This window comes from Podarcis erhardii (genome assembly GCF_964252035.2).
Source record: "Podarcis erhardii genome assembly, chromosome: 6".
Taxonomy (NCBI): domain Eukaryota; kingdom Metazoa; phylum Chordata; class Lepidosauria; order Squamata; family Lacertidae; genus Podarcis; species Podarcis erhardii.
The window spans coordinates 97,630,935-97,654,202 of NC_138510.1; the positions used below are offsets into that span (position 1 = coordinate 97,630,935).

Genomic DNA, 23,268 nt, shown 5'->3' on the forward strand with positions numbered 1-23,268 from the left:
CACACACCTAAAAGCAAAGCAAATACAGATGCTCTACAACAATCAATGGTTCTGGGACACTAACTGCTCTACTTGGAAGGCATAAATTACAGCAACAGTGAAATTTAGAACAAAGGTCCCAGATCATGCACGTTATATCAATCCAATTTATAAAACCTTGTTTATATTGCCTTTATCTGCCTCCCTGTCCAGTTCTCTTCCCCTTTCCTGTTCCCCTTTTATTTGATTATTTGCATATTTATGCTAGTAAGTACTGTGAACACTGCTATAGAACTTTAAAATGCTATATGTGTGTGTGTGACTAATGGAAAGCTATTATTATATTGGAACTGTAAATAAATCCTTCAGGATTTTACTGACTTTGCCCCACAGATTTGGAGAAGGACTGGGTTTTCCATAATTTGCAAGGCTTAAATGCTGTCCATGCTTGCTTAAGTAGTCTTGAGTCAACAGCAGCTAACTTGGGAAATGCAAAAAGGAAGGTCCCCTCTTTGCCTCCTCTTTGAGGTCTGTGCCTGTCCGGCTAATGCTCCTTCGCTCAGAATCACCACATGGGACGTGATTGGCCAAAGGGGCTGGCTGGGATTCAAGGCAGCCGCTATATATTTCTGAAAGGAAGCCAGCTGCCGCGTTCCAGACGGAGTCTCAGCCTCCCCACACACAATCTGCCTGGCATCAAGGACACAATAACCACACGGCAAGATGTGCAAAGGACTAGCTGCCTTGCCCCACACATGTCTGGAGAGGTGAGAGAACCAGTTTGTCTCTTTAAACAGGAAAATTAATGGGTTGATGGGCTGAAAAGGAACACAGCAGCCTTTTCTCAGAATGAGAGTTAGCGTACATTGAAGACAGTATATCCCTAGCATGTTAGGATGGTCTCCTGTTCTCATTCATTTTAGTGCAGATTGTGCAGGAGAAGTGCCAGGCGGACTGTGCCGGTGGTGTCAGGATGGTATAAAATGAGTTTCATCAACACAGTAAAGAAATAAGGTGGCTTAACAAAACAGAAAAGTATGATTAACTGAGTTAATTTGTTTTCTATTATGCATGTATGGAACCAGAAATCTAATTAAATTTTGGATTTATAGAGGTGAACTCTTATTTTGAAGGATGCCATAGAAGGTTCTGTTAAGGCAAAGCAAGAATGAGGAGAGTGAGCTGAATTCTCCGCCATCTCTGCTTCCCCACCCAAACTACCTTTTAAAAACTTGTTTTTATCCCAGTAGGATTTATTTCCATTTTTAAACCCATGCTGGGAGGAAAAAAAATGTCTTAATAGGAGTTTTCTTGAGAGGGACTGTGGGTGGGAAAAAGGCTTAGCTCCTACTCTGTTCATCTTTAATGCATTTTAATTCTCCTTTGCACACACACACATTCTACTTTATATGGATTTGATACAGGTCCCATTCTGCACATGGCCTGCTTTTAATTTAGCCCTAAGGCATGAGCTGAATGATAATGGCCTTTGGAAATATACTGTGCTCCTTTAAGCCTCAGTTGGCCATCTGAAATATCAGGATAACAGTACTGAAATAAATATATTAGGATTTCCATTAAACCAAATAACAGCCATTAAACCAAATAACAGATGAGGTAACGGTATAAACTTTTATTTTATAAGCAGCTGATAATAACCGTAGAGATCCTAACTTAAAACAAAAGCAAAGAAGCGTCTTTGTCTCTTGATGAAACACTTTGGAGGCCTGAAGGTTTCCAGATTTGCTGCTTTCTTACAAGGTTTCCTTTTCCAGGAGTTTACCCCTCTGGGTGAATCCAAACCATCAAGCCCAGCTAAACAGATAATTTCTGCACAGGAATTGTACCTGCAGTCATCCTGGTACTGCTTCCACAGGTCATCATAAAGATTAGTGCAATCATGGATGAAGTACTTTCAGTATTCTAAGTGCTAAGGATTCTATATGTTCATAGCTAAAGCTGCAGTCAACCTCACTTACCTGGGAGTGAGCCCCGTCAAATTAACGGGACTTACTTCTGAGTAGACATGGTAGAATTGCAGCGCAAGTATATCCTTATGTAGCCAAAATGGCACCATCCCTACACAAGGGAGAAGTATCTGAAGGCTGGATTTTTTTGTTTTTTTGCAGAAGCAGGACACCTAATGAAGCAAAACAACAAAACTAAACCCTAAACAACCCTGCTAGGTGTCTGTTGGTGGGAGTGGAAAGAGAAATATCTCTCTCCTCTTTCTGAGATCGCGTGGAATGGAGTATTTTGAAAAAAGGATGGAAAGCTGACATGCTGACTGCCTGGAGGGCTGAGCAGAGAGTGCACACCACACTGCAACATTTTGTTGCAGGTCTTCTTATTTAGTAGTGACTCTCTTGTTTTTTGCTTGTCACCACAAGCAAGGCAATGGGCTACTGGTCATTCTTTAAACCCAGGATGTCCGTGTTTTTTATTACTCAGGAGTGGGGTCAAGCTCTATTTGGATTGTAGGGGGAGGCAATCACTAAGCATGCCGTGTGCAGCCCCTTCTTGGGTTTGTCATGTACTGCTGGTGCTAGCTTGGATATCTTAGTAAAAGTGCATACCTTTCAGGATTTGTTGGGTGTCAATGGGTTTTTAAAAAGAAGGAACTACATGGGAAAGCAGCTCTACATAATACAGAAGACAGGAAACTAATTCTGTAGCTTTTTCTTAAGACTTTGGACCCCTTAGCAACCATTCCTAGCATTTATAACCACACAGCTTTTGACTTTTCAACAGCACTTATTTACACACATTCCCTATGACAAATTCTTCATGGCAGTGCTAGCCCTTTCTTATATTGCACTGGGCCTGGGGTGCATCAGACAGGAGGGGACGCCCAGCGAGAGAAACAAAGGAGAGAAAGTGGTGAGAAACAAAGATGGCGGAAAAAACACGGATGGCAACATGGGGGGGGGGGAGACTGAGGGAGCTGAAAGGAGGAGGAGGAGGAGGAGGAGGCAGAAGCTGCATCCTCATGCACACACTTTTCTCCAGTTTGCCATTCTTTCACTTTTTATAGAGAATTCAGGTTACATTACAATCTTGCATTTCAGCATTTTCTGTGTTATCTTTCTACCTCTGTTTCATATGTGATTGTTGAGCAGGGGATGGAGGTTGTCTGAAAACAATCACAGCACTAACTTCTCAAGTGTGGCCAGGCAAAGTGGCACTGAGAGTTTCCAGGGCTCCTGTGTCTTTAATTAAAGGCATCCTGTTAGCTAGTTCAGCCTGTTTTCTGTAGAACATGACGGGGTCGGGTGGGGTGGGCTACTGATTATATTTGTCTTTCTTTTTTTTTTACTGTTTGAACTTTTCAGTAACTGCCACAGACTGATCATTTATTTTCCTTGGTAGTGTAGAAATCTTCCGTTTATTTTTATTTTTTATATATATATATAGCATTAGTGTTATTTCACTGTGTGAAAATGAAAAGATTAAAGAGGAGGAAATCAGCAATGAAAAGTCCTCCACCCCCCCCCCGATGCTTCTACCATTCACAGGCGCTAGAAGTGACAATATGGCAATTTAGAAACGGTCTTCAATCAGCAATAAAAAGCTTTTAATCAGTCATCCCCGAGCCTTGCTCAATAGGAAGAAATGAAATGAACTGGATCAGCAAACAGCATGTTTTTAATTAACATTAGCATCAATCTTTGCTAAACGGGACTGACTTCTCGTCGTAGTAATATTTATTACATTTGTTTGTCACTTTATCTTGCCCATGGCAACTCAAAACAATTTGTAACCAACCAACAAAAACAAGCAAGCAAAACCCATTTAAACGCATTAAAACTAAGCGGGGCAGGAAAAGCCCCCAGTACATAAGAAACATCCCACCCACTTCTGAAAGGCCATAGATAGTTAAAGGTCAAAGGCCTGGTTGAAGAGGAATGTTTTTGCCTGGCACCTAAAGATGTAGAATGAAGGTGCCAGGCGAGCCTCTCTGGGAGAAAGTAAGTGGGGAGCCGCCAGAAAAAAAGACCCATTCTCATGTTGCTGCCCTTTGGACCTCTCATGGAGGGCCTCAGGGGATGGTCTCAGTTCATATGGGAAGAGACAGCATTGCGGTCCTGAGTCACTTAAGGCTTCATAAGGCATATTATGTGCTGTGTTTCACTACTGTTTTGATATTGCTAAAGGGCTGGCAGAGACAAGGACTTCAGAAAGAAAAGAGTGTAACTGTGTGAGTGATATAAGCTGGAAGATTGGGGCAGCAGTGGACGGAGGACAGGACAGGTTGCATGAGGAGAACAATTGCTTCCATTGGTTAGCAGCAAACCCTCCAGCATTTCTCTGATGAATTGTGATAAACATAATGTGCTCAGGCACATGTAGCTTATTCTTCCTTTGAAAAAGAAAAGAAAAGCAGAGGAACAGGCGATGACTCCTGCTTATTGATCAGCTGCCAGAGGAAAAAGATTCTGGCTTGGGCTCCGGGAGAATGCAGTACTAAAATGTGGAAACCCTAACCGGCAGTGTGAAGTCACACAGCCCCAAACCCAGTTTGCCATGTCAGTGAGCTGCCCTTATGGCCAAATGTTCCTGTTGCTTGAGCCGAATCCTGGCTTCTCTCCTGTGCCCGTCCCACACCTGCTCTGCGTCAACACCTGCTGCTTTGCTGTGTCCGCCATCCTTCAATTCCAGCTTCGCTTGACAGCATCTCTGGGCGCAATGCTTCGGTGTGCCTGGTGATGTGATGAAAGAAAACAAATGGGTGCTGTCCATGAGTTTTATTAGCCATAGGCCGTGACAACAGAGGCATCCTGATCAAAGAATAAAACAAGGGAAAGACACAAGACAAGAACTATCCATCAAAGAAAAAGCCTGGTTTTCATCTGATGAAACAGAATAGCAAGCCAAAGATAATATGAGAACATGAAGACTTAACCAATGAAAAACCACAGAGGTCCCAACTTAAAAACGGAAAAAAACCCCTCTTGATTTTTTATTTTATTTTTTGTGGGGACGGTCTAAATGACTTTGGGATCTGCTGCTTGTACATATATGTCTCCTTTCTACAGTTTTACACTAAAGTGGCAACTCGGGTTAAGAACTTAATTCATTCTGGAGGTCCATTCTTAACCTGAAACTGTTCTTAAACTGAAGCACCACTTTAGCTAATGGGGCCTCCCGCTGCCGCCGTGCAATTTCTGTTCCCATCCTGAAGCAAAGTTCTTAGTCCGAGGTAATATTTCTGGGTTAGCGGAGTCTGTAACCTTAAGCATCTGTAACCTGAGTTACCACTGTACTGGTCACTCAAATCTCTGTCAGGAGAAAGATAATTTCACAAAGCCCACAAGTGTTAGTAGTTGTGGCCTGTGCTATTTTTCTAGAAAAAGAGGTGCCAGAACTCACCATGAACACCTCCCTTGTTCTCTTAGAATGGCAATGGTGCCCACGTGAGAGGAGTCGGAACTGAGTTCCGGTGAGTTCTGGCTGAAAAAAGCCCTGGTCATAGGCAATTTCAACACAAGTGGAAAGGGAAAGGCACCAGCACTTCCTAGAATATGTCCCAGGAAACCAGCTGGTGCAAATACAACCTCAAAATGGTGAATAAGCCAACAATTCCCTTTATTGTGAATGCCATTTTATTTTGCAGACCCAAACAAACACACCTCCTTTTTGATCTCTTCCTGATCATGGGATGGGATTAATTGATTTCTTTTTATGTTTTAATGGATTTTTTCCATAGTTGCTTTTGGAAAAACTGGACCCTTGGTAATACAACTAGATATGATTTGTTTTGACAACCACATTTTCTTATCTTCTTTTACCGTTTGGTTTTTGTCTGGACACTTAATAGTTATTTCATCATGTGTGCAGCAGCACCAACTTAGCATTGCTGATTTACAATAAACTGTTAATCTTATTTCTGTGACTGAGCTCGATGGTGTGAGAAAGGGGGCATGCAAGACTCAGACTCTCACGGGTTGCCAGCTTCAGCCACTGTTACTTGTTCCACAGGCTGTGTACCAAAATAAGGTCCGAGTTCCTCCCCTGGGGTAAATGCATTGTGACATGCCACCCCAGGCACACTGACACAGTGGTGTCTTTATCACATATGGTTGATTTACACATATATACAACCTGAACCTACGATGGAGGGGTTCACAGCATCAGCACCCCAAGAGGGTCTTGCTTCTCCCATAGCTGCAGCCTTGGATTCAGGCAGACCTCCACCACGGCTCTCAAACATTGCTCTGCCTCTCCTATTCGCTGCTTTGTTTCTTGATCACAAAACTCCTCTCTTTAGCTCACATAGCTCCCCACTCTCCAAACCCTGGCTTTATCTCTTGAGGGAGGGGCCCCACCTATTTGCTGTCCCACGCAAAGTCTCTTTGTGCTTTGTCTTAATGGCTTGTCAACCTGCAGGCTAGCCTGGCTTAATTAACACTTTTAACACTTGCTAAATTGAGGGATTAATGCAGTATCACTCAGTTTAACACCCAAGGGTTTGATTAGATTTTAACACTTTGCTGAATCCAGGGCTTATAGTGGTCTAGCAATTTCCTGGAATTAGAAGCCTTTGATTAAATTCTAACACTTACTGGTTCCAGGAATTTAGAAGTGTCTAGCACACACAGAATTAATTGCAGCGCCACAGTGCCAAATAATGACAAGACACTGAGAGATGCTTGTTTTTAAGTTAAATGCAGCTGGGAAAGAAGGATCATGAACTACTCAGATAACTTTTGTTATTGGGCACAGCATAAATATTGAACATAGATGAAAACATGGCTTACAGCTTGGGAGGGGACATGATCCATTACTGTCTCCTGCTGATAAAGTTGCTTCATCAGGACTGTGGCAGCTGAAACGGCTGAACCCTCCTCCACATGCACGAGAATCCTAATCCTGCTTCTACCACCTCACAGCAGTCACTTAAACTTGGTGTGTATGTTTACTACATTATTGCGATTAACCTCATGTTTAGTTTGGCCTTCTCGTGGGAATTTGGCCTTCTGGCAGCCACATCTCTACCTGCCCCACACCTGATGTAGGGTTGGGGCAGGAGGGCATGCTTTGGGTAAAAGACTTTGTGGGCCAAATTTGAACCCCTGGCAGGCCAAGTTTGGCCCACAGGCTGGAGTCCTCCCCCCCCTGCCCTCATGAGAAGACATTGGTGGACTGAGCACCTGCTCACTGTCCTTCTTCTGTACAGGGGTTACTGTGTCTAGAATCTGCTTGCTTGTTTGAACTAATAATGCTCCTTGCCTCTCGCTCCCATTCCGTCTGGCTTGCTCCCACATGACTTTTGGGTTGTGGTCCTGTTGTCACCAGAGATGCGGATTGCCAGTGAGTTCTGATCTAAGCAGAAATTCAGCAGGTGCAGCCATTTCCGGCATAGAGATAGGACAATACTTATTTATAAAATAGTTATTTATAAAACTGACTGAGCAACTGCTGTGCAGATAGAACAGGGCCCAAACTGGGTGCAATCTCCTTGGCTAACTTTCTGGGGATGGGCCAGCAGGAAATGTACCCGTCTGAGTCCATGCTTCATTGGACACCCAGTTGTGTGTGGTATCAGTAGATGTCAGAAGCACAGGAAGGCAACATCCCTAAGCTCTGTCATTCCAAAGAAGTTTTCAGAGCTTCTCCTGCTTATGGTTTTTAATCTGCATTAATTGCAGAGGAGTTCTGCTTATCCAAGAGGTCTTTGCTTTGATAAAGGAGATTCATTTGATAACCTGAGGATAAGCAAATAATATCGCTTAAGAAACTTTGGTGAAAGGGAAAACCACTTCTGGTGAAATTTGCCCAGAACTCAAACAGGCTTTAGTTACTCATTGGAAGATTCAAAGCAGTTTTTCCTTTGTTTTGAGAGGATGAGCCTGCGAGAACCTCCCTTAGTCTGGCACAACCATAAAATATACACCACCCCCCTAAAAAAAGCAAAAAAACAAAAAAAACAAAACTGCTCTTCTTGCATACCAAAAAGTATATTTTCTTTGAAGTTTCTAAAGCAACTAGTGTGCTTGTGTTTATTTCTAGGCTCAGGGACTCCCAGAATACAGAGTATTTTTTTCTCATATTGGGGGTGGGGTGGGGTGTTCCGTTTGCATCCACTCTTAGTATGCATTTCTAATGAGAGTATCCTTCCTCCAGAGACACCTCGGTCAAAAGAGAGCATGGGGACTTAGCCACCCTTTGGCCTGTGAAAAAGGCTTTTCCCAGGTCAAGTGAATACATTTCTTGGAACTACTGATTATGGAAATAGCCTTAGCATCTGTTGACGTCCTCCAAAGAGATGGATGAGTAAGATTTTGACTCCAGGGTCCAAAAAGCCAAGAACATAACGGTCAGTCTTCAGAACTCTTGAGATTTCCTGCCTATGGAGAAAGGGAAAGAGAGAGAAAAACGGAAAGAAAGGAAAAGGAAAGGAAAGAACACTGTGCAGGGGCGGCCTTTTAATAAGGCAATAGGAAGCAGTCCATTTTGGGCTTTGTGGATTGTGCACCACACAGCCATTGCCACGGGAGAAGTGAGGAGAAGTGGTGTGGTGGCTTCCAGTGAGATATCGCAAGAGCCCTGCAAAATCTCCTGGACTGCTCACGAGGTCTCACCCAAAGCCACAGCCATGTGAAACAAGGCTTTGGCGTGGAGGTGGGGGCCCTGCAAATATGATGGCACTTTCCGGTTTTGCATCAGGTGGCAAAGCAGGCCAGGCAGCCCCTGACACTGTGTCATTTGATATACTTTTAAATTAATGAGGCTTTCAAATTACTTGAGCCACCAATACAGGATACAGCTGCTTACAGCCCCTTCCCCATTCGCCCACTGGTTCCCTTGCCCACCCTCATCCATTGCCTGAGCTCTATAGATCGCAGAATCATTGTGGTGCCGTGTCTAGTGTGCTTTTCACAAACCAGGGAGATACAGGTTTCATTCCTGCTTTCTGTGGAGCTCACTGGGGAAGTTTGGCTCAGTCATAGCCTCTCTCCATCTGCTGCATAGGGCTGTTGTGAGGATAAATAGGGTAGCCTCCATAGGCATCCTGCGCTCCCTGTAGGAATAAACGAAGAGCCCAGCTCAGTGGTACCAAAAGCCCATCTCACTGAAGGCAGCCCTCTTTAGGGAAGCTTTTTATGTTTAACAGACCACTGTATTTTAATATTTTGTTGGAAGCCACCCAGAGTGGCTAGCCAGATGGGCGGGACATGCAGAAAGAAAGAAAGAAAGAAAAAAAGAAAGAAAGAAAGAAAGAAAGAAAGAAAGGTTAATATAGTATCTTATATCCTACAGTGACCAACCAGATGCCTTTGGGAAGCCTGCAAGCATGACATGGGGTGCTCAGGCTCCCCAGGAACTGGCATTCAGAGATAGCCTGGAAATAGTATAAAGCCACCATGATTAGTAGCTATAACTATCAATAGCCTTTGTTGTTGCTGTTGTTGTTGCTGCTGCTCCAGGAATCTATCTAATCCCCTTTTAAAGCTGTTGACATGGGTGACATGACATCTTGCTGAAGCGAGTGGCATGGTTTACTTACAGTATGTGCTGTGAGAAGAAATTTCTTTCTTTTGTTGTCCTGAATCTCCCAACATTCAGCTTGAATGGTGAAGTATATATATATAAAAGATTGCAAAAAATACATTGTGGGAAATAACTTCCCACCACCACAAGTAGTAATTGTTGGCACCTGTCCATCTCGAGAGACAATGGAGGGCACCATCAGGAGTGAGCTCAAACCGCTGCATTAGCAGCACCCAAGTGGCGCAAGCCTGAGCAGTGTGTGTGTGGAGGGGGGATCCTGGGCTGCCCAGACAACAAGACCCCCCTCTCAGCCTTGCTGATGTGGCTGAAAGGAAAGGAGAGCAATATATTTGGCACCAGCTTAGCTGGAGGAGTTGCTGGAAGGAGCATCCACCTGCCTTAGGGACTCCACTATGAATTTGTGTTTACTCCTTAGCCTTTTTTTCTCATGTAGATATTCCACAAGGCAGTGGAGGTTTAGGATCAGAGTATTCCTTCTACTGCCTTCCCAAGTGGACGAGCCCCATCTGCTCCTCACGTCCCTCTACAGCATGTGCAGAAACCACCTTCTACTTCTAGGTAGTGGTAGGAGGGAAATGTAAAGATGCTGAGAGTAGCTAGGAGACCCCTCTCACCATGCTACAATTTCCAGCACCCTTACAAAACTACACTTCCCAGGACTCTTTGAGAGCCAGTGTGGTGTAGTGGTTAAGAGCGGTAGTCTCGTAATCTGGGGAACCGGGTTCGCATCTCCGCTCCTCCACCTGCAGCTGCTGGGTGACCTTGGGCCAGTCACACTTCTCTGAAGTCTCTCAGCCCCACTCACCTCACCGAGTGTTTGTTGTGGGGGAGGAAGGGAAAGGAGAATGTTAGGGTAATGATAAAGCGGGATATCAAATCCAAACTCTTCTTCTTCCAAAACTTTTATTTGGGGGAAGATACAACTATTAAAATGGAATAAGAGTCTTTTAAAGGCATGGTGTGAATGTGGCCAGTAGACTGGATGATACCCAGGATAAAAGGGGAGATGTCTATGCAATCAGAATAAGGTGAGGAGGAATGGTTTAAAGTCACTTCAACTGAGGGCTCGTCCACACTTCCCCTTGCCCCATGCCTAGACAGCACGGATCCAAGAGATTTCTCGCTTGTCCTGTGCTTTCTAAGCACAAATCAGAGTGGTTTTCCATTTGCCCTGTCACTTTCCCTGGGAAAATCTGCTCTTTGCCACTGAATCGAACAAATGTAGAAGCAACTTGAAGAACTACCTCTTATAAGTTATGACAAATGTATTCAACTGTCTCAGACTAGCATTTATTGAATACAATGTCAGCTACACTTACATATATATTTTTTTCATATATCTCTCCCTCCAGAGCCAAGGAGATCAAGACGAAGTTGGGCACACTGCTCCAGAAGCCTGACTCGGCTATTGACTTGATTATCCCTTACCCAGAGAAGCCAGAGAAGCCAGCAAAGGTCCAGAAGTAAGGATATAATAATTGGTCCACTCTGTGACCCTGTTTTCTGCTGTTTACGTTTTTCCGTTTTGCTGAAGGCTATTTTCTAGCAATGTTACTTTTGAAAGTGTGGTTGGGTGAACTTTTGCAAAACATTTGAAGCTTATTATTCATTTTAATACCCTTGTTAGCCTCTTTGAACTTTGAACTTTTAAAATGACAAAATCCAAAGGTAAGCAACATTTTAAAATAAAACGAGTCAACATTAAATAGCACAAACCACAGCAGCCAGTTAGCAGTGCATCCATGACTTAAAAAGTCACTTGGAGCAAATAGATCTTCAAAGCATTTTGCAACAAAGGGGTGACTGAAGGGGTCAAGCCAACTATATACCCCTTGAGAGGGAATTCCAGAGTTAAGCCACCACTGAAAAATCCCTGTCCTTCAACCAATCTTAGGCAGGCCAACAATCTGGGTCTCCCGGACTTCCGGGTTAGCGCGAACGGCTAATGGCGGATTCCCTCCGAGCTCCGGAGGGAATCGGCTCTGCTGAGGACGGGTCTTGCCGTGCCGGCGACACGGGGACCCTTAGAAACCGCAGGCGCGGAAGCCTGCGGACTTGGTGACTCGGTGGGCACCTTAAGCGCCCTCCCCGACCCACGAAGAGCCTTTTTAAAGGCTGCGGAGAGGGTACGGAGAGTGGCGTGGTGCTGAGAGTAGACCGCTACCTCAGTAGAGCGAAGCCGCAAGCCATGGCCGGAGAGCGCTGACTTTCTTCCCAAAATTTGGACTGGATAACAAAGGACCCGTGAGTAGTGGAATTTGGACTTTAAAAATTTTATCCTGTGAATTCGGCACGATCGGGGGATGTGTTAAAGGGAAGTCCGCACCCCCTCTACTTATAGACGTTTCAAAGCAAGGAACGGAGAATTAAGGCGGAATGAATACTGTTTTGATGATTTAAAAGTTTCTCACAAATTTGATAGAACAAGATTTTTGTGCTGGAGAGAAAGGGAATTTGGAACTTTGTGTGTATCCCCCCCAAAAAACCCGGGAGTGTCCTATTTGGGTCCCGGAGGAAGAAGTGAAAGGAGTTTGACAGCTGTCAAAGAAGCTGTCAAACGGGCGGACAAAGTAAAGAATTTTGCTATTTAATAACTCGTGGAATTAAAGCTGATACATTTGGACTGAGGCGATTGGAAACAAAGTATTGATAATAACAAAGTAACAGATTATTGGAAAAGGACTACTAAATAACTGAAAGCCCCCTAGGGGGAATTAGTGACATTACAATGGCTGCAGAGGGAAAATTACTGGCGGAGATAGAAAAAATGTTCTTTCTCGTGGGAATCCTGCAGGAGCAGAGTATGGCTCTGAGTAAAGTTTTTATGACCTTGAATCCTGAAACAAACAACTCTGCTGAATGCACAAAGGAGATGTATGATAAAAATTCTGCAGCTGAGCAGGAAGAGATGCCTTTGGAATTGACAGAGAAAAAAGAAGGAGTTCAGACACTACAAGTGGAAAATATCAACCAGGAATCTGCAGCGTTAGAGTATGAGCAAGAAGACCTCTGGATTACAGACCTGCGAAAGATGAGAAAGAAGAAGAGAGAAGCCCCTGGAGTACTTGGAATATTAAAACTAGAAAGAACAAAGCAATATGATTGGGACTTTTCTCTTGAGTATGGAAAACTAGATGGTCTTTCGCAGCAAACACTCTTCAACATTCTGAATGAAAGAAAATATGAACTGACTCTGACTGAACTCCTTCGGGGTCTTAGGACCATCAAAGAGGACTACCAATATAGCTGGCAGAGAGGGACTGACAGAGAATCAGACGCCTCGGACGTGAGGAATCCGGGCTAGAAATATTTTTTGTTTGTTTTCTGGACATTTGTCTAGGAAGGGACAGAAACCGGGGCAGGGGGGGGAGAGAATAGAATTATAAAATGTTATGTTTTGTTTTACTTGGTCAATGTGACCTATAATTAATATAATAAAGGGAAAATTTGTGAAGGGGAAGTTAGATCGACCTTAAAAAAAAAGAAATTAATGATTATAAGAGAATTGGATAGTTGAATATAGATAAACAAAAGAATTTAATTTTTAAAAGCAATGTGAATATCTTTAAGAGGTTAGGTAAGAACTTGCTGAATTAATTTTGGAATTGGGATGTAAGAGGAGGGGGTGGGGGAAGTCAATGAAAGTGGGTAAAGAAACTTAGGGTATGTAATTGTATTTGTGTGCTTGTTTGTCTTTGTCTTTGTGTGTGTGTCTGTTGTTATAAAATGTAAAAACCCAATAAAAATTATTAAAAAAAAAAAAAAAAACAATCTGGGTCTCCCTTGCCAAATTGAAGGCACAGGCGGGTTTGTACAGGCACAGGTGGTCTCATGCAATGTGGTCTCAAATTATGTATGGTCAGCTTGGGAACTGGGGCCAGAATCAGTGCAACTGGTACAGAGTCAGTGTAACATGTTCTGACCACCTAGTCACAATGAGCAGACTCTTTCTCTACTGTACAAGTTGAAGTTTCCAAGTCGTTTTCAACAGAAGCTCCACATTCTGAGTGCACTGCCGTAGTCTAGTCTGAATGTAACAACTGCTTGCATAACCAAGACTAGATCAGCTTTCCCCATGTAGGAAACAACTGGCGTAGTGGCAAGGGCTTGTGAAAGCATACCTGGCACTGTGTTCCACAGACAATGCTAACCCTGGAGGAACCCTGCCCAAAGCTGTAAAGATGGTCTTTTAGAACACAGCTCCATCCAGGATCAACTGAAGACTTAGTACCTCTTTCTTCATCTTAGTCCCAAAACATCCTCTAGACACCTGTCCAGGAGTTCCACAGCCTTCCTGGGATTTATATGTGGAAAAGAGAGGTAGAGCTGTCTGTCACCAGAATCCTGATGACACTGCACATTAATGCAGGCATTAACAGGGCTTAGAAATAAGTGTTTAAACAGGAAATTAAATTCCCCTGTGATATATGAGGGAATTAAACTTCATTTTACAAAAGGGGAAATAAAATCAGCTTGAAAGTTGATCCCATGGCTTTCACAGCTTGTCAAAGGACTGTGAGTCGATATATTGATCCCCTGTCAGTTAATAAAACTTCAGGTTATATTAGCAAGTTTAGAAGAATAAGAGTTTTATAGGAAGTGTGCAAGGAAAAACAATAGTTAATGGTATCAACTGCTGGGAGGCATCTTGGTGGTGGACGGCTCCATTTATGCTGGCCTTGGATCCCTGTGGGCACTGCTGCCTGCTGATCCGCAGCATTAATCACTGTCAGTTTTATCTGAAGGAAAACAGTCTCCCATCTGTACTGAAGATAAATCAGTTCCAGGAATTGGAACAAAATGAACATCAGTAGCATCTGCTTTTGTTACGGAGAAGGGTGGCCTCAGTGGGAGAAGGGAAACTACTGTATATTGGCTTTTTGGCCCTGAATCTGTTTCCAATTACTTCTAACGAAGGTTCTGCAGATAGACTGATCTGAAGATTGCATTGTGATCTGCATGGCTGTTATTGGCCTAGTTTGAACAATCATTAGAGACAGAAATTAGATAGATTGTGCACTTTTCCTTTTCAAAGTCGTTAAGAACAAATTAGGCGATGTGCTTCATCTTGTCCTGATAATGGAAACAGCAGTCTCATCTTGTCAGCCAGCGGCTCCTCTGAGTTTCTGGAAGGAGGAAAGCATTCTGTTTTCTATTATTCCTACTGGAATAAAAGTTTGCTTATTTTTACTATTTGCTATTTTTAATTTCTGATTTTGTGAATCATGCAGAACCCCCCCCCCCATTAATTACTGCCAAAGTAGCTGCATGCTTAAATACACAGACACAGACAGGCAGCTGCATAGCTTGTTTTTCTGTAGCTGACCGGGGAGCCCGATTCTCACTGTGAAGGCCGCGCGTGGGAAGCAGAAGCTTATCTCTCCAGATCAGAATGGAGCCTTAGGGTGCTTCCAGATGGAGGTCTATTGTGGAATCAGAACTGCCCCTATGCAGCATTCACACAACATCAAAATGTCAACTTATACTTTTTTTTACATTTTATTTGGATTTCTTCTTACTGTGAAAAACTAGTTAGATAAAAATCACCCATCATTTCTCTGCAGTCACTGCTAGTGTGTGGAAGCTGCATTTTGGGGGGTTGGCAATTTGGGGTGTGTGGGTGTGGGTGTGTGTGTGTGTGAGAGAGAGAGAGAGAGAGAGAGAGAAGATTTATCAGTGGATGGTCCCTGCTATCATACATTGGCAGCTGGTGCCCATGGAACCTGGCAGGGGTGCTAGGAAGTCTTGCCCAATTGTTCTGGTTTTCTTCCCAGCCTCCTTGCTTGCAAAGACATGGTGAATACTTAAGCACTGCAGTTGTCCTAAGACTAGGGCTCAGCCACAGTTACCTTTTGCTCTTCCAGGCAGAGGTCCACTCTTTAGAGCTCCGTGTCTGAGCATGGGGTTTTTTTTTTTTTGTTTGCCCCAGAGCTTTCCTCTTTAAAACCAGCTCTTTCGCACTGAATTGGAGCAAATGTTAATCAAGTTTTCTGCAGATTAATGTTGATTCTGATTTATCATCAAAAAGTGGGTTTTCCAGGGAAAAGCAGCAGGGGCATAAACCCACAGTTGCTTTTCTGCTGGGAAAATAGTTGTGTACCTCTGTCTTTCCTCATACTCTCCCTATGCAAGTTTTTTTAAAGTTTTATTAATATGTAACACCTAACCCTAAATTCTGTGGCTCAGAATTGCTGCCATAATTTCTAGTGTGGGTTCATGCCAAAGAACCCACATTACTCAGAAGTAAGACCCACTGAATTCTACTGGGATTGCCCTCAGACAAGTATTATATAGGATTGCAGTCTGAATTGGTAAGTCTTAACCAGCAGTCCCACAGGGCTGTTTCCAAGGGCCCTCATGACTTTACACTGCAGTCAAATAAACAGTTAAGACAGGATTTCACCATCTCAAGCCTTGGGGAAGCATGTGCTTTCTGAAGGAAAAATCAAAAGGCACATTCACCTGAATCTTCATGTGGGTTGGGTGGATGGAGTGCTTAAGTTCATACAATCTCCTTGTCACCCACATGCAGGGTCCTTCATCCAGATCTTGTCTCCACCAGTTGGCATGCAATGCCCAACTGCCTTCTCAAGCTGAATGTGAAGGGTGTTCTGCATAAAAGCTACCTGCCATTTTCTTTGGATGCTGCCTTAACTCCTGAATGTGCCCTTCAGTGTGAGTGGGGGCTGCAGTGGTCTGTGCAGGCCCAACAAATGCTTCCCTCTTTTCCCAATTTTCCCAGTGGGAAGTTGACAGAGATTGTTAGGGAGTGCCCTGCTTGAAGTCTGGGCGAGTTCTGTGGATGGACATGAGTGAAAGTTGCAAACTCTCTTGCTCTGGAGAAGCATAGATGATGATGATGATGATGATGATGATGATGATGATGATAATGATAATAATAATAATAATAATAATTTATTATTTGTAACCCGCCCATCTGGCTGGGTTTCCCCAGCCACTTTGCGCGGCTTCCACAGAGACCAAAAATACACTAAAATGTCACACATTAAAAACTTCCTTGAACAGGGTTGCCTTAAGATGTACATAGAGACATCTGTACAAACAGGAGTTGTGTTCCCTCTCCCTCCCACCTTCTTCCACTCCTGAAATTAGGCTACTTTCACTCCAAATAGCCATGATTTCCTCTGCCTTCCTCCACACACCGGACAATGCTCTTTATCTTTTTTAATAAATATTTTTTCAAGCATCTTGCAAGTTTATGCATCTTGGTGTTTCTTTGCTACCTTTATATAGAAAAAATACACACTTCATTTTTAAAAAAAACCTGAAAAGTGAATGTGAGGAGGTGTCTTTATGAGCTCAATCCTACAGGGAAATTTGTGTATCTGACAAAACCAGGGATAATGCAGCTTGATTACATCTGTGTACACCCTGGTGGGAGTCCTAACAGTATTTACCTTTATACAATTAAGAGTGCTTTACAAGTATACTACTATGCTGACTATAAGGTGCTTGCCAACATTTTAATTTTACATATGGGGAACTGAAGCTGAGAGAGACAGGAAGAAGCGGGGAGGAGAGAGAATGTAACTGACTGGCTTATTTGCCCAGGCCACACATTTAATCCATGGCAGAAGTGGCAACCCAGAACTCATCTTTATTTGGTCTGGGATTCCCAGATCCATGTCCAGCCTCCAGCTCTCCATTCATGGACCACCCTGGTGGTTGTTTGCCTTGGAATACTCTAGATATGCATCACCTCTCTGAACCAGGCAGGTTTATGGCACGGTGGCTTCTCTTCTTCTCCCTCCCTCTTGAGTGATGTTGCCAGCTTGCATCCACACACCCCACCCCATACATGGCTGATGCTGCTTTTGTCTTAAACTAATCACTGAGGGCTTGTCCACACTTCCGCTTGTCCGGTGCCCAGAAAACACAGATTTGATCGGTTTTCCCTTTCCTGGGGAAAACCTGCGCTTTAGCTTTAAATCAGAACAAACACAATATTTGCTCCAATTGAGCGCTAAAGTGTGGTTTCCTCCAGGGGAAAGCAGTGAGACAACAAGAAGTGTCTATAAACTCTTAATTTCAAGCCCTGAAGGGTAAAATAAGATCATTATTATCCATGAAGAGTAAAATCAGATCATTATTATCCATTTCATTGCTGTGAGAACCTTCTGGCATGTCTTGCCTGAGACAAAGGGGGTCATTGACTACATCCCTTAGGAGGGCGTGGGAACTGATGCTGGATCTCTGGGAGGGACAGAAGCAGACCCCAAAGCCACAGCCAAAGCAGGGGAAAGAGTTCAGCCTTCAGAGAACTTTTGAGAATGAATGAATGAATACTCAAGGGATAAAGATGGAGATGGATCATTCCCCACTCTGCTCCAGACTGTTCCTGCCTAGTTCCACACAAAATAAACTGGGGATGTTAAAAATGGAACATTGGAAGCAGTGTAGGAGCCCCTGCATGCTACTTCAAGGCCTCAGGGAAGAACTGTGTGTTATACTCAAGACAGGGCTATGGCCCAATACTGCTACCCCATGTAGAATTCCTTCTCCCTCGCTCATATAATGTGGGATCATAAAGTGCCTTTCCCCAAGCCTCACTCCAGCACACTGTCTGCCACGAGAGGGAAAATGTATGGTGTGATTGTCATGGTTTTGCTCCATAACGATCCAGAGCAAGTCACAACAAATAGTTAGCAGAGTAAGAATGTTTAAACTCGATGCAGGGTTCCAAAAAAGATTCAGACACAACCAGCTTCATCCAGTATTATTTACTGAAGGCAAATGAGCATAAAAGTCACAAATCAAGTTGCAGCAAAACCTTAACTTACACTTACAATAAGCATAGCTGTCAACGTTTCCCATTTTTTAAGGGAAATTCCCTTATTCCAAATAGGATTCCTCCCAAGAAAAGGGAAAATTTGACAGCTATGACAATAAGACTAAAAACTTAGCACTTAAATATACTATACTGTATACAGATTACCGCAAAGGAATGAAGTAGAGAGAACCAAGAAGGAAAAAGAGAAAGTGAAACCAGGCTCTTTTGGGCCTGTTCTTATAGGCAGAATGACCTTGGGAGAGAAAGATAACAGGACCAGTTTAAAGCAGCTTAATTTAGGGTTGCCATATTTCAAACTGTGAAAATCTGGATGGAAAGTTAAGCTTTGCTTTTGAAGGTTGATGAGCTTTTTGGGCAAATTCACAAAAAAAGAAGTTATTGAGCTACTTTTAAGGAAGATCGCCAAAAACACTGCCGACATGCCATACATCCGGATTTTCCTGGACCTTTTAGCGATTTCTGCCTGGACACAGCTTCTGACTGCAGTACTCCAGATATGTCCAGGAAAGTCAGGGCGTATGGCAGCCAGTGGTGGGAATCTGTAGGACTCCATTGTCCCTGTTGGCCATGCTGGCTGAGACAGATGGGAGTTGGTACCTCAAGTTTGCAGCATCACTCAAACCTGGAGCCTGAGGAAGTATGGAGTCTCCGCACCCATAGGTTTTACCTAATTCCAAATCTCATTCCCAGGTCTGTTTTTTACATAACAAACAAACAAACAAACAAACAAACAAACAAACAAACAAGAGAACGGAGATGTTAGCCTAGATCTCCATTGCCTCATCTATTTGAGCCATGAGCTGCAAACAAATAGGTCCCTAGTTTGACTCTCCCTTCTGGCATAAACTCAGTTGCTGAACTTATGCGAGTCACTACTCGCCTGCGCATCAGTCTGCTCATATGTCGTATAGGGAGGATAACATCAATCTTCCTTCCAGGGCTGTACAGTGGTACCTCGCAAGACGAAATTAATTCATTCAGCGAGTTTTTTCGTCTTGCGATTTTTTCGTCTTGCGAAGCACGGATTTTGGAAAAGCTTCAAAAATCACCAAAGTCTTCAAAAACCTCAAAAAAGGCTACCACACCGCGTGCTATGAGTTGTCAAGTCGCAACTGCACCCCCTGAATGCACGGTTTCAAGAAAAAGGAAACAAACTTGCAAGACAAAGGAAACAAACTTGCAAGACGTTTCCGTATTGCGAAGCAAGCCCATAGGGAAATCCGTCTTGCGAAGCAACTCAAAAAACGAAAAACTCTTTTGTCTTGCGAGTTTTTCGTCTTACGAGGCATTCATCTTGCGAGGTACCACTGTAGTTAAATTATGTGTGTGAAGTGCTTTGAACAAGAATAAAGTCAAAATGCTAAGTGATTATTCTCAATCCTTCTCCACTGTGATGCCTTCAAACACAGACAAATTCTTTCTGCTATATTTTACCAGTGACTGTTTTCACTGACTTTAATGGGTGTGCCTAAATATCTCCCCCTCTCATCTTTTCAGACCATCACCAGAGGAGGCTTGGCTGTGGCGCAACTCTCTGGAGAAACTCCTGCAAAATCCATGTGAGTTTGCTGCGGGATCCTCCCACTACTGGGAGCACCTATTCTAGCAATGTTAGAGTCCTTGCAGGTTGTGAGTGTGAGCAGGTTAAATCATTCCTTGGGAATGACGAGGTAGAAGTGCAATCATAAGTATTTAATAATAATGACACTACACAAGGGCTTTGGATGAAAACTGAATGGTACTGTGCCACAAACTAGAGACATGGAGGAATCTAGATATACAGGTAATAAAGCTGTTGGTAGTAAGGCAATATGACAGAGGGGAAAACCCAGTATGCTTCAAGCAATTCATAGGCATGTGACATGTGCAGAAGTTGAATTGCAGCCACAAGTTAGTTAGAGCAATTAGACTCTAAGGACATAGTGATTTAAATGCCATTGTCTCCATTCATAAGGAGCACAACAAATTCCTCCCTCTCCCATATAGCCTGCCTTCATGTGAACTGGAGCTTCTGTGTCTAATAGTCCCTTAGTATGGCTTGCTAGAATCCTGCTACATTATCTTCCTCCAAAAACTACTTATTATTATGTGATAGATTCAAACAAGAGAAAATGGAACTGGAATAAGAAGTTGGGGTAGAAATAAATCGTTCTGATACAATTTGTAGGTACAATGGAAGAAAAGCGATACAGATGTTGAATAGGGGAATCTGCATTTTCCATGTCAGAAGCCAATGTTCTCTCTTATTTGAAAGGATTATGGTGAATCCATTATTTTAAATGATGACCTTTCCCCAATTTTTCCCTGCGCAGACGGTCTTGCTAGCTTCAGGACCTTCCTCCAATCCGAGTTCAGCGAGGAGAACATTGAGTTCTGGATTGCTTGTGAAGACTATAAGAAAATCAAAGTGCCTGCTAAAATGGCTGAAAAGGCCAAGAAGATCTATGAGGAATTTATCCAAAGTGAGGCTCCCAAAGAGGTCAGTTATTTGCATTGAAAGGAGTTCATAAATTTGCTGTAAGCTAAGAGTTGTCTCTGATGGAATGATCTTACGATATTATCCCCCAAATCACGAGACAATTCTCTAAACTATCCCCTGACTGTATATCATAATGATTTGCTGTTGAAGTGACAGTTACAGCATTGCTTCCCAGTCATCATGCAATATACTTGGGAACTCTACTTTTACACCTTTAATTTTTTTTAAAAATTGAATATCTACCGTAAATTAAAGTTGTAGTAGAACTTTGCTCTAATTCGAAGCCTGCTAATTTCAACAGGCTCTGCCAACATTTTCAAATTAAAATTTGTATCCTTTGAAATTTTACATCTGCCACATACAGCCCACAACCAAGACTCATGTACTTATTCTAGGGAAGAGCCAAGAGCTCAGTGCTCAGGTTCAATTCCTGGCATCCTCTGCTAAAAGGATCTCATGTGGCAGGGGTCAGAAAATGCTCCATCTGAAAGTCCAAAAGATTGACTCAGAATGAGGTAGATTCATAACTGGTATTTGTAGCAAAAATTCACAATCTACATTGCAAATAAATTCAAATATTTAATTATTTTTGCATTTGTGTTCTAGATGTTCACTGCATTATAGCCCAGATTAATTTCTGATATTCCTGGTTTCATGTTTGCCATTGTTACAAACATTTATTTATTTATTTATTTATTTATTTATTTATTTATTTATAATTTGCACCCCACCCACCTGACTAGTTTGCATGGGAGAGGCATGTTGGCAGTTCTGCCATAAATCCAAGTGCAAAACATATTTTTAGTAGCTCCCTTGCTTTAAATAACACTGTGAAGGAACAGGATTGGTTTGATAATCACTTCCCCCCCTCCTTCTTACCTAGGTGAACATTGACCATTTCACCAAATCTGTGACCATGAAGAACCTGGTGGAGCCATCTGTGAGCACTTTTGACCTGGCCCAGAAGAGAATCTTCATGCTGATGGAGAAGGATTCTCTGCCCAGATTTGTGCGTTCCAACATATATCAGGAATTAGTAAAGTAGCAATGTGGCAGAGCTGTGCGGGGAACTGCTACTCCTACCCCAAGCAGCGTTCTTACTTCCTTACTCCAGTTATCAGTAGCCAGCGTTTGCTAGTCATCTGCATAGTTGTTTTGCTTTATATATACAGTATATATATATTTCAAGCTTCTAGAGTTCAAAGGCTGTGTTGTTAAAAGTCTTGCCCACACTGTTTTGGTCTCTCTGCTGTTCCAGATGATTTCATATTACAATTTCTGAAATTTCTGTTCTTCTCCATGAATATCACTGTTTCCAAAAAAAAGGTAAAAGTAATTAGATGGGCACACCTACCTAAAATACAACAGATGTCAACTGTTGAAACCTATGCTACTTGTATTTATTATCCCATCACCTATCCATCGCATGTCTGTGTCTAATCAAAGATAAGGAGGTTGTGGGGTCTTGAACTGGTGCATTGGGACCCACTGGTGACTTGCAGCTGGACCTATTGGTTGGTAGCAGCAGCAATACCACCATGAAAATATATGGTGTGACAATAAAAAGTGGGTCTCCAATTGCCTGCTTGGGCTAAGGGTGCGTCCCTGGTCTGAAAAGGTTGAGGGCTATTACTATAGAAAACAGGTTTTGACCTGCATAGGTCATTTGTAGTAGCCATGAGGATACAGCATGACTCAGCTATATAAGGAAGATAAGAAAGGAAAAGGATGCGCATCAGCCCACAAAAATGACATTCACTCTCTTGTGCCTTTTTACTTAATTCTTTCACTGAGATCATATTCACATACTCCCACGTCAAAAGTTTGTTATCCACTAGGTCATTTTATTACTGCAATTTCATCCAGGGAATGTTATTCAGATATATTGTTATCGGGTGAGAGCAGGCACTTAGTATGCCTCAGTAAACAAAACAAGGAATATGACAGAAAATTACAGCTCTTTGCCAATTAAGGGAGCATTCAAACACACATTTGCCACATGAAACTGATGGTATAAAAACTCAGCTTGCAATAATGATCTATATGCAGGGGCGCCGACTTATAAAAAATATTGGGGGGGCGGGGGCTCATACCGACTTATAAAAAATATTGGGGGGGGCCCAAGACCTCCAAACCGCTGCTGCTGGGGGAACGAAAGGGGCGAGCCCCGGGCTGCCCCGACCTTAAGTGAACCTGTGAGGGCCTGCCCTTTGCGGCAGCCGATTGGCTGCCGCCGTGGGCGGTGAATATTAATGAGCTAGGGGGAATCCCCGCTTCTCGCGGGGCTGACGCCAGCCCTGCGAGATTGTTGATGGGTCGAGAGCCCGCAACCCCACCCCCTCTCTAGATCGGGAGTGGCTTTGTTTTAACTCATTACTGAATGTATTTTAAAAGGTAACTATCGTCAAACAAGGAAAATAAAAAATACCAACATAATTTTGTGATTTTACAAAGCATAATATAACTAATAATTTTCTTAAATTAT

General features: G+C 43.0%; 1 protein-coding gene across 1 annotated transcript; it reads left to right on the forward strand.

Moving 5' to 3' along the window:
* The first annotated feature begins 586 nt into the window (after positions 1-586).
* On the forward strand, positions 587-22,167 carry LOC309344390 (regulator of G-protein signaling 5-like). The gene is made up of 5 exons (XM_081866736.1): positions 587-746; positions 10,845-10,955; positions 19,802-19,863; positions 20,617-20,783; positions 21,667-22,167. The coding sequence occupies exons 1-5, from the start codon at positions 703-705 to the stop codon at positions 21,826-21,828; spliced, it is 546 nt and encodes a 181-aa protein (XP_081722862.1). The 5' UTR covers positions 587-702; the 3' UTR covers positions 21,829-22,167.
* The last annotated feature ends 1,101 nt before the right edge of the window (positions 22,168-23,268 follow it).

What these genes read in the sequence shown, in the direction of transcription:
- LOC309344390 (XM_081866736.1), top strand. Translation starts at nt 703, where the DNA reads ATGTGCAAAGGACTAGCTGCCTTGCCCCACACATGTCTGGAGAG. An exon ending in CCCCACACATGTCTGGAGAG is followed by an intron (nt 747 to 10,844) that starts GTGAGAGAACCA and finishes CTCTCCCTCCAG; the next exon opens with AGCCAAGGAGATCAAGACGA. An exon ending in AAAGTGAGGCTCCCAAAGAG is followed by an intron (nt 20,784 to 21,666) that starts GTCAGTTATTTG and finishes CTTCTTACCTAG; the next exon opens with GTGAACATTGACCATTTCAC.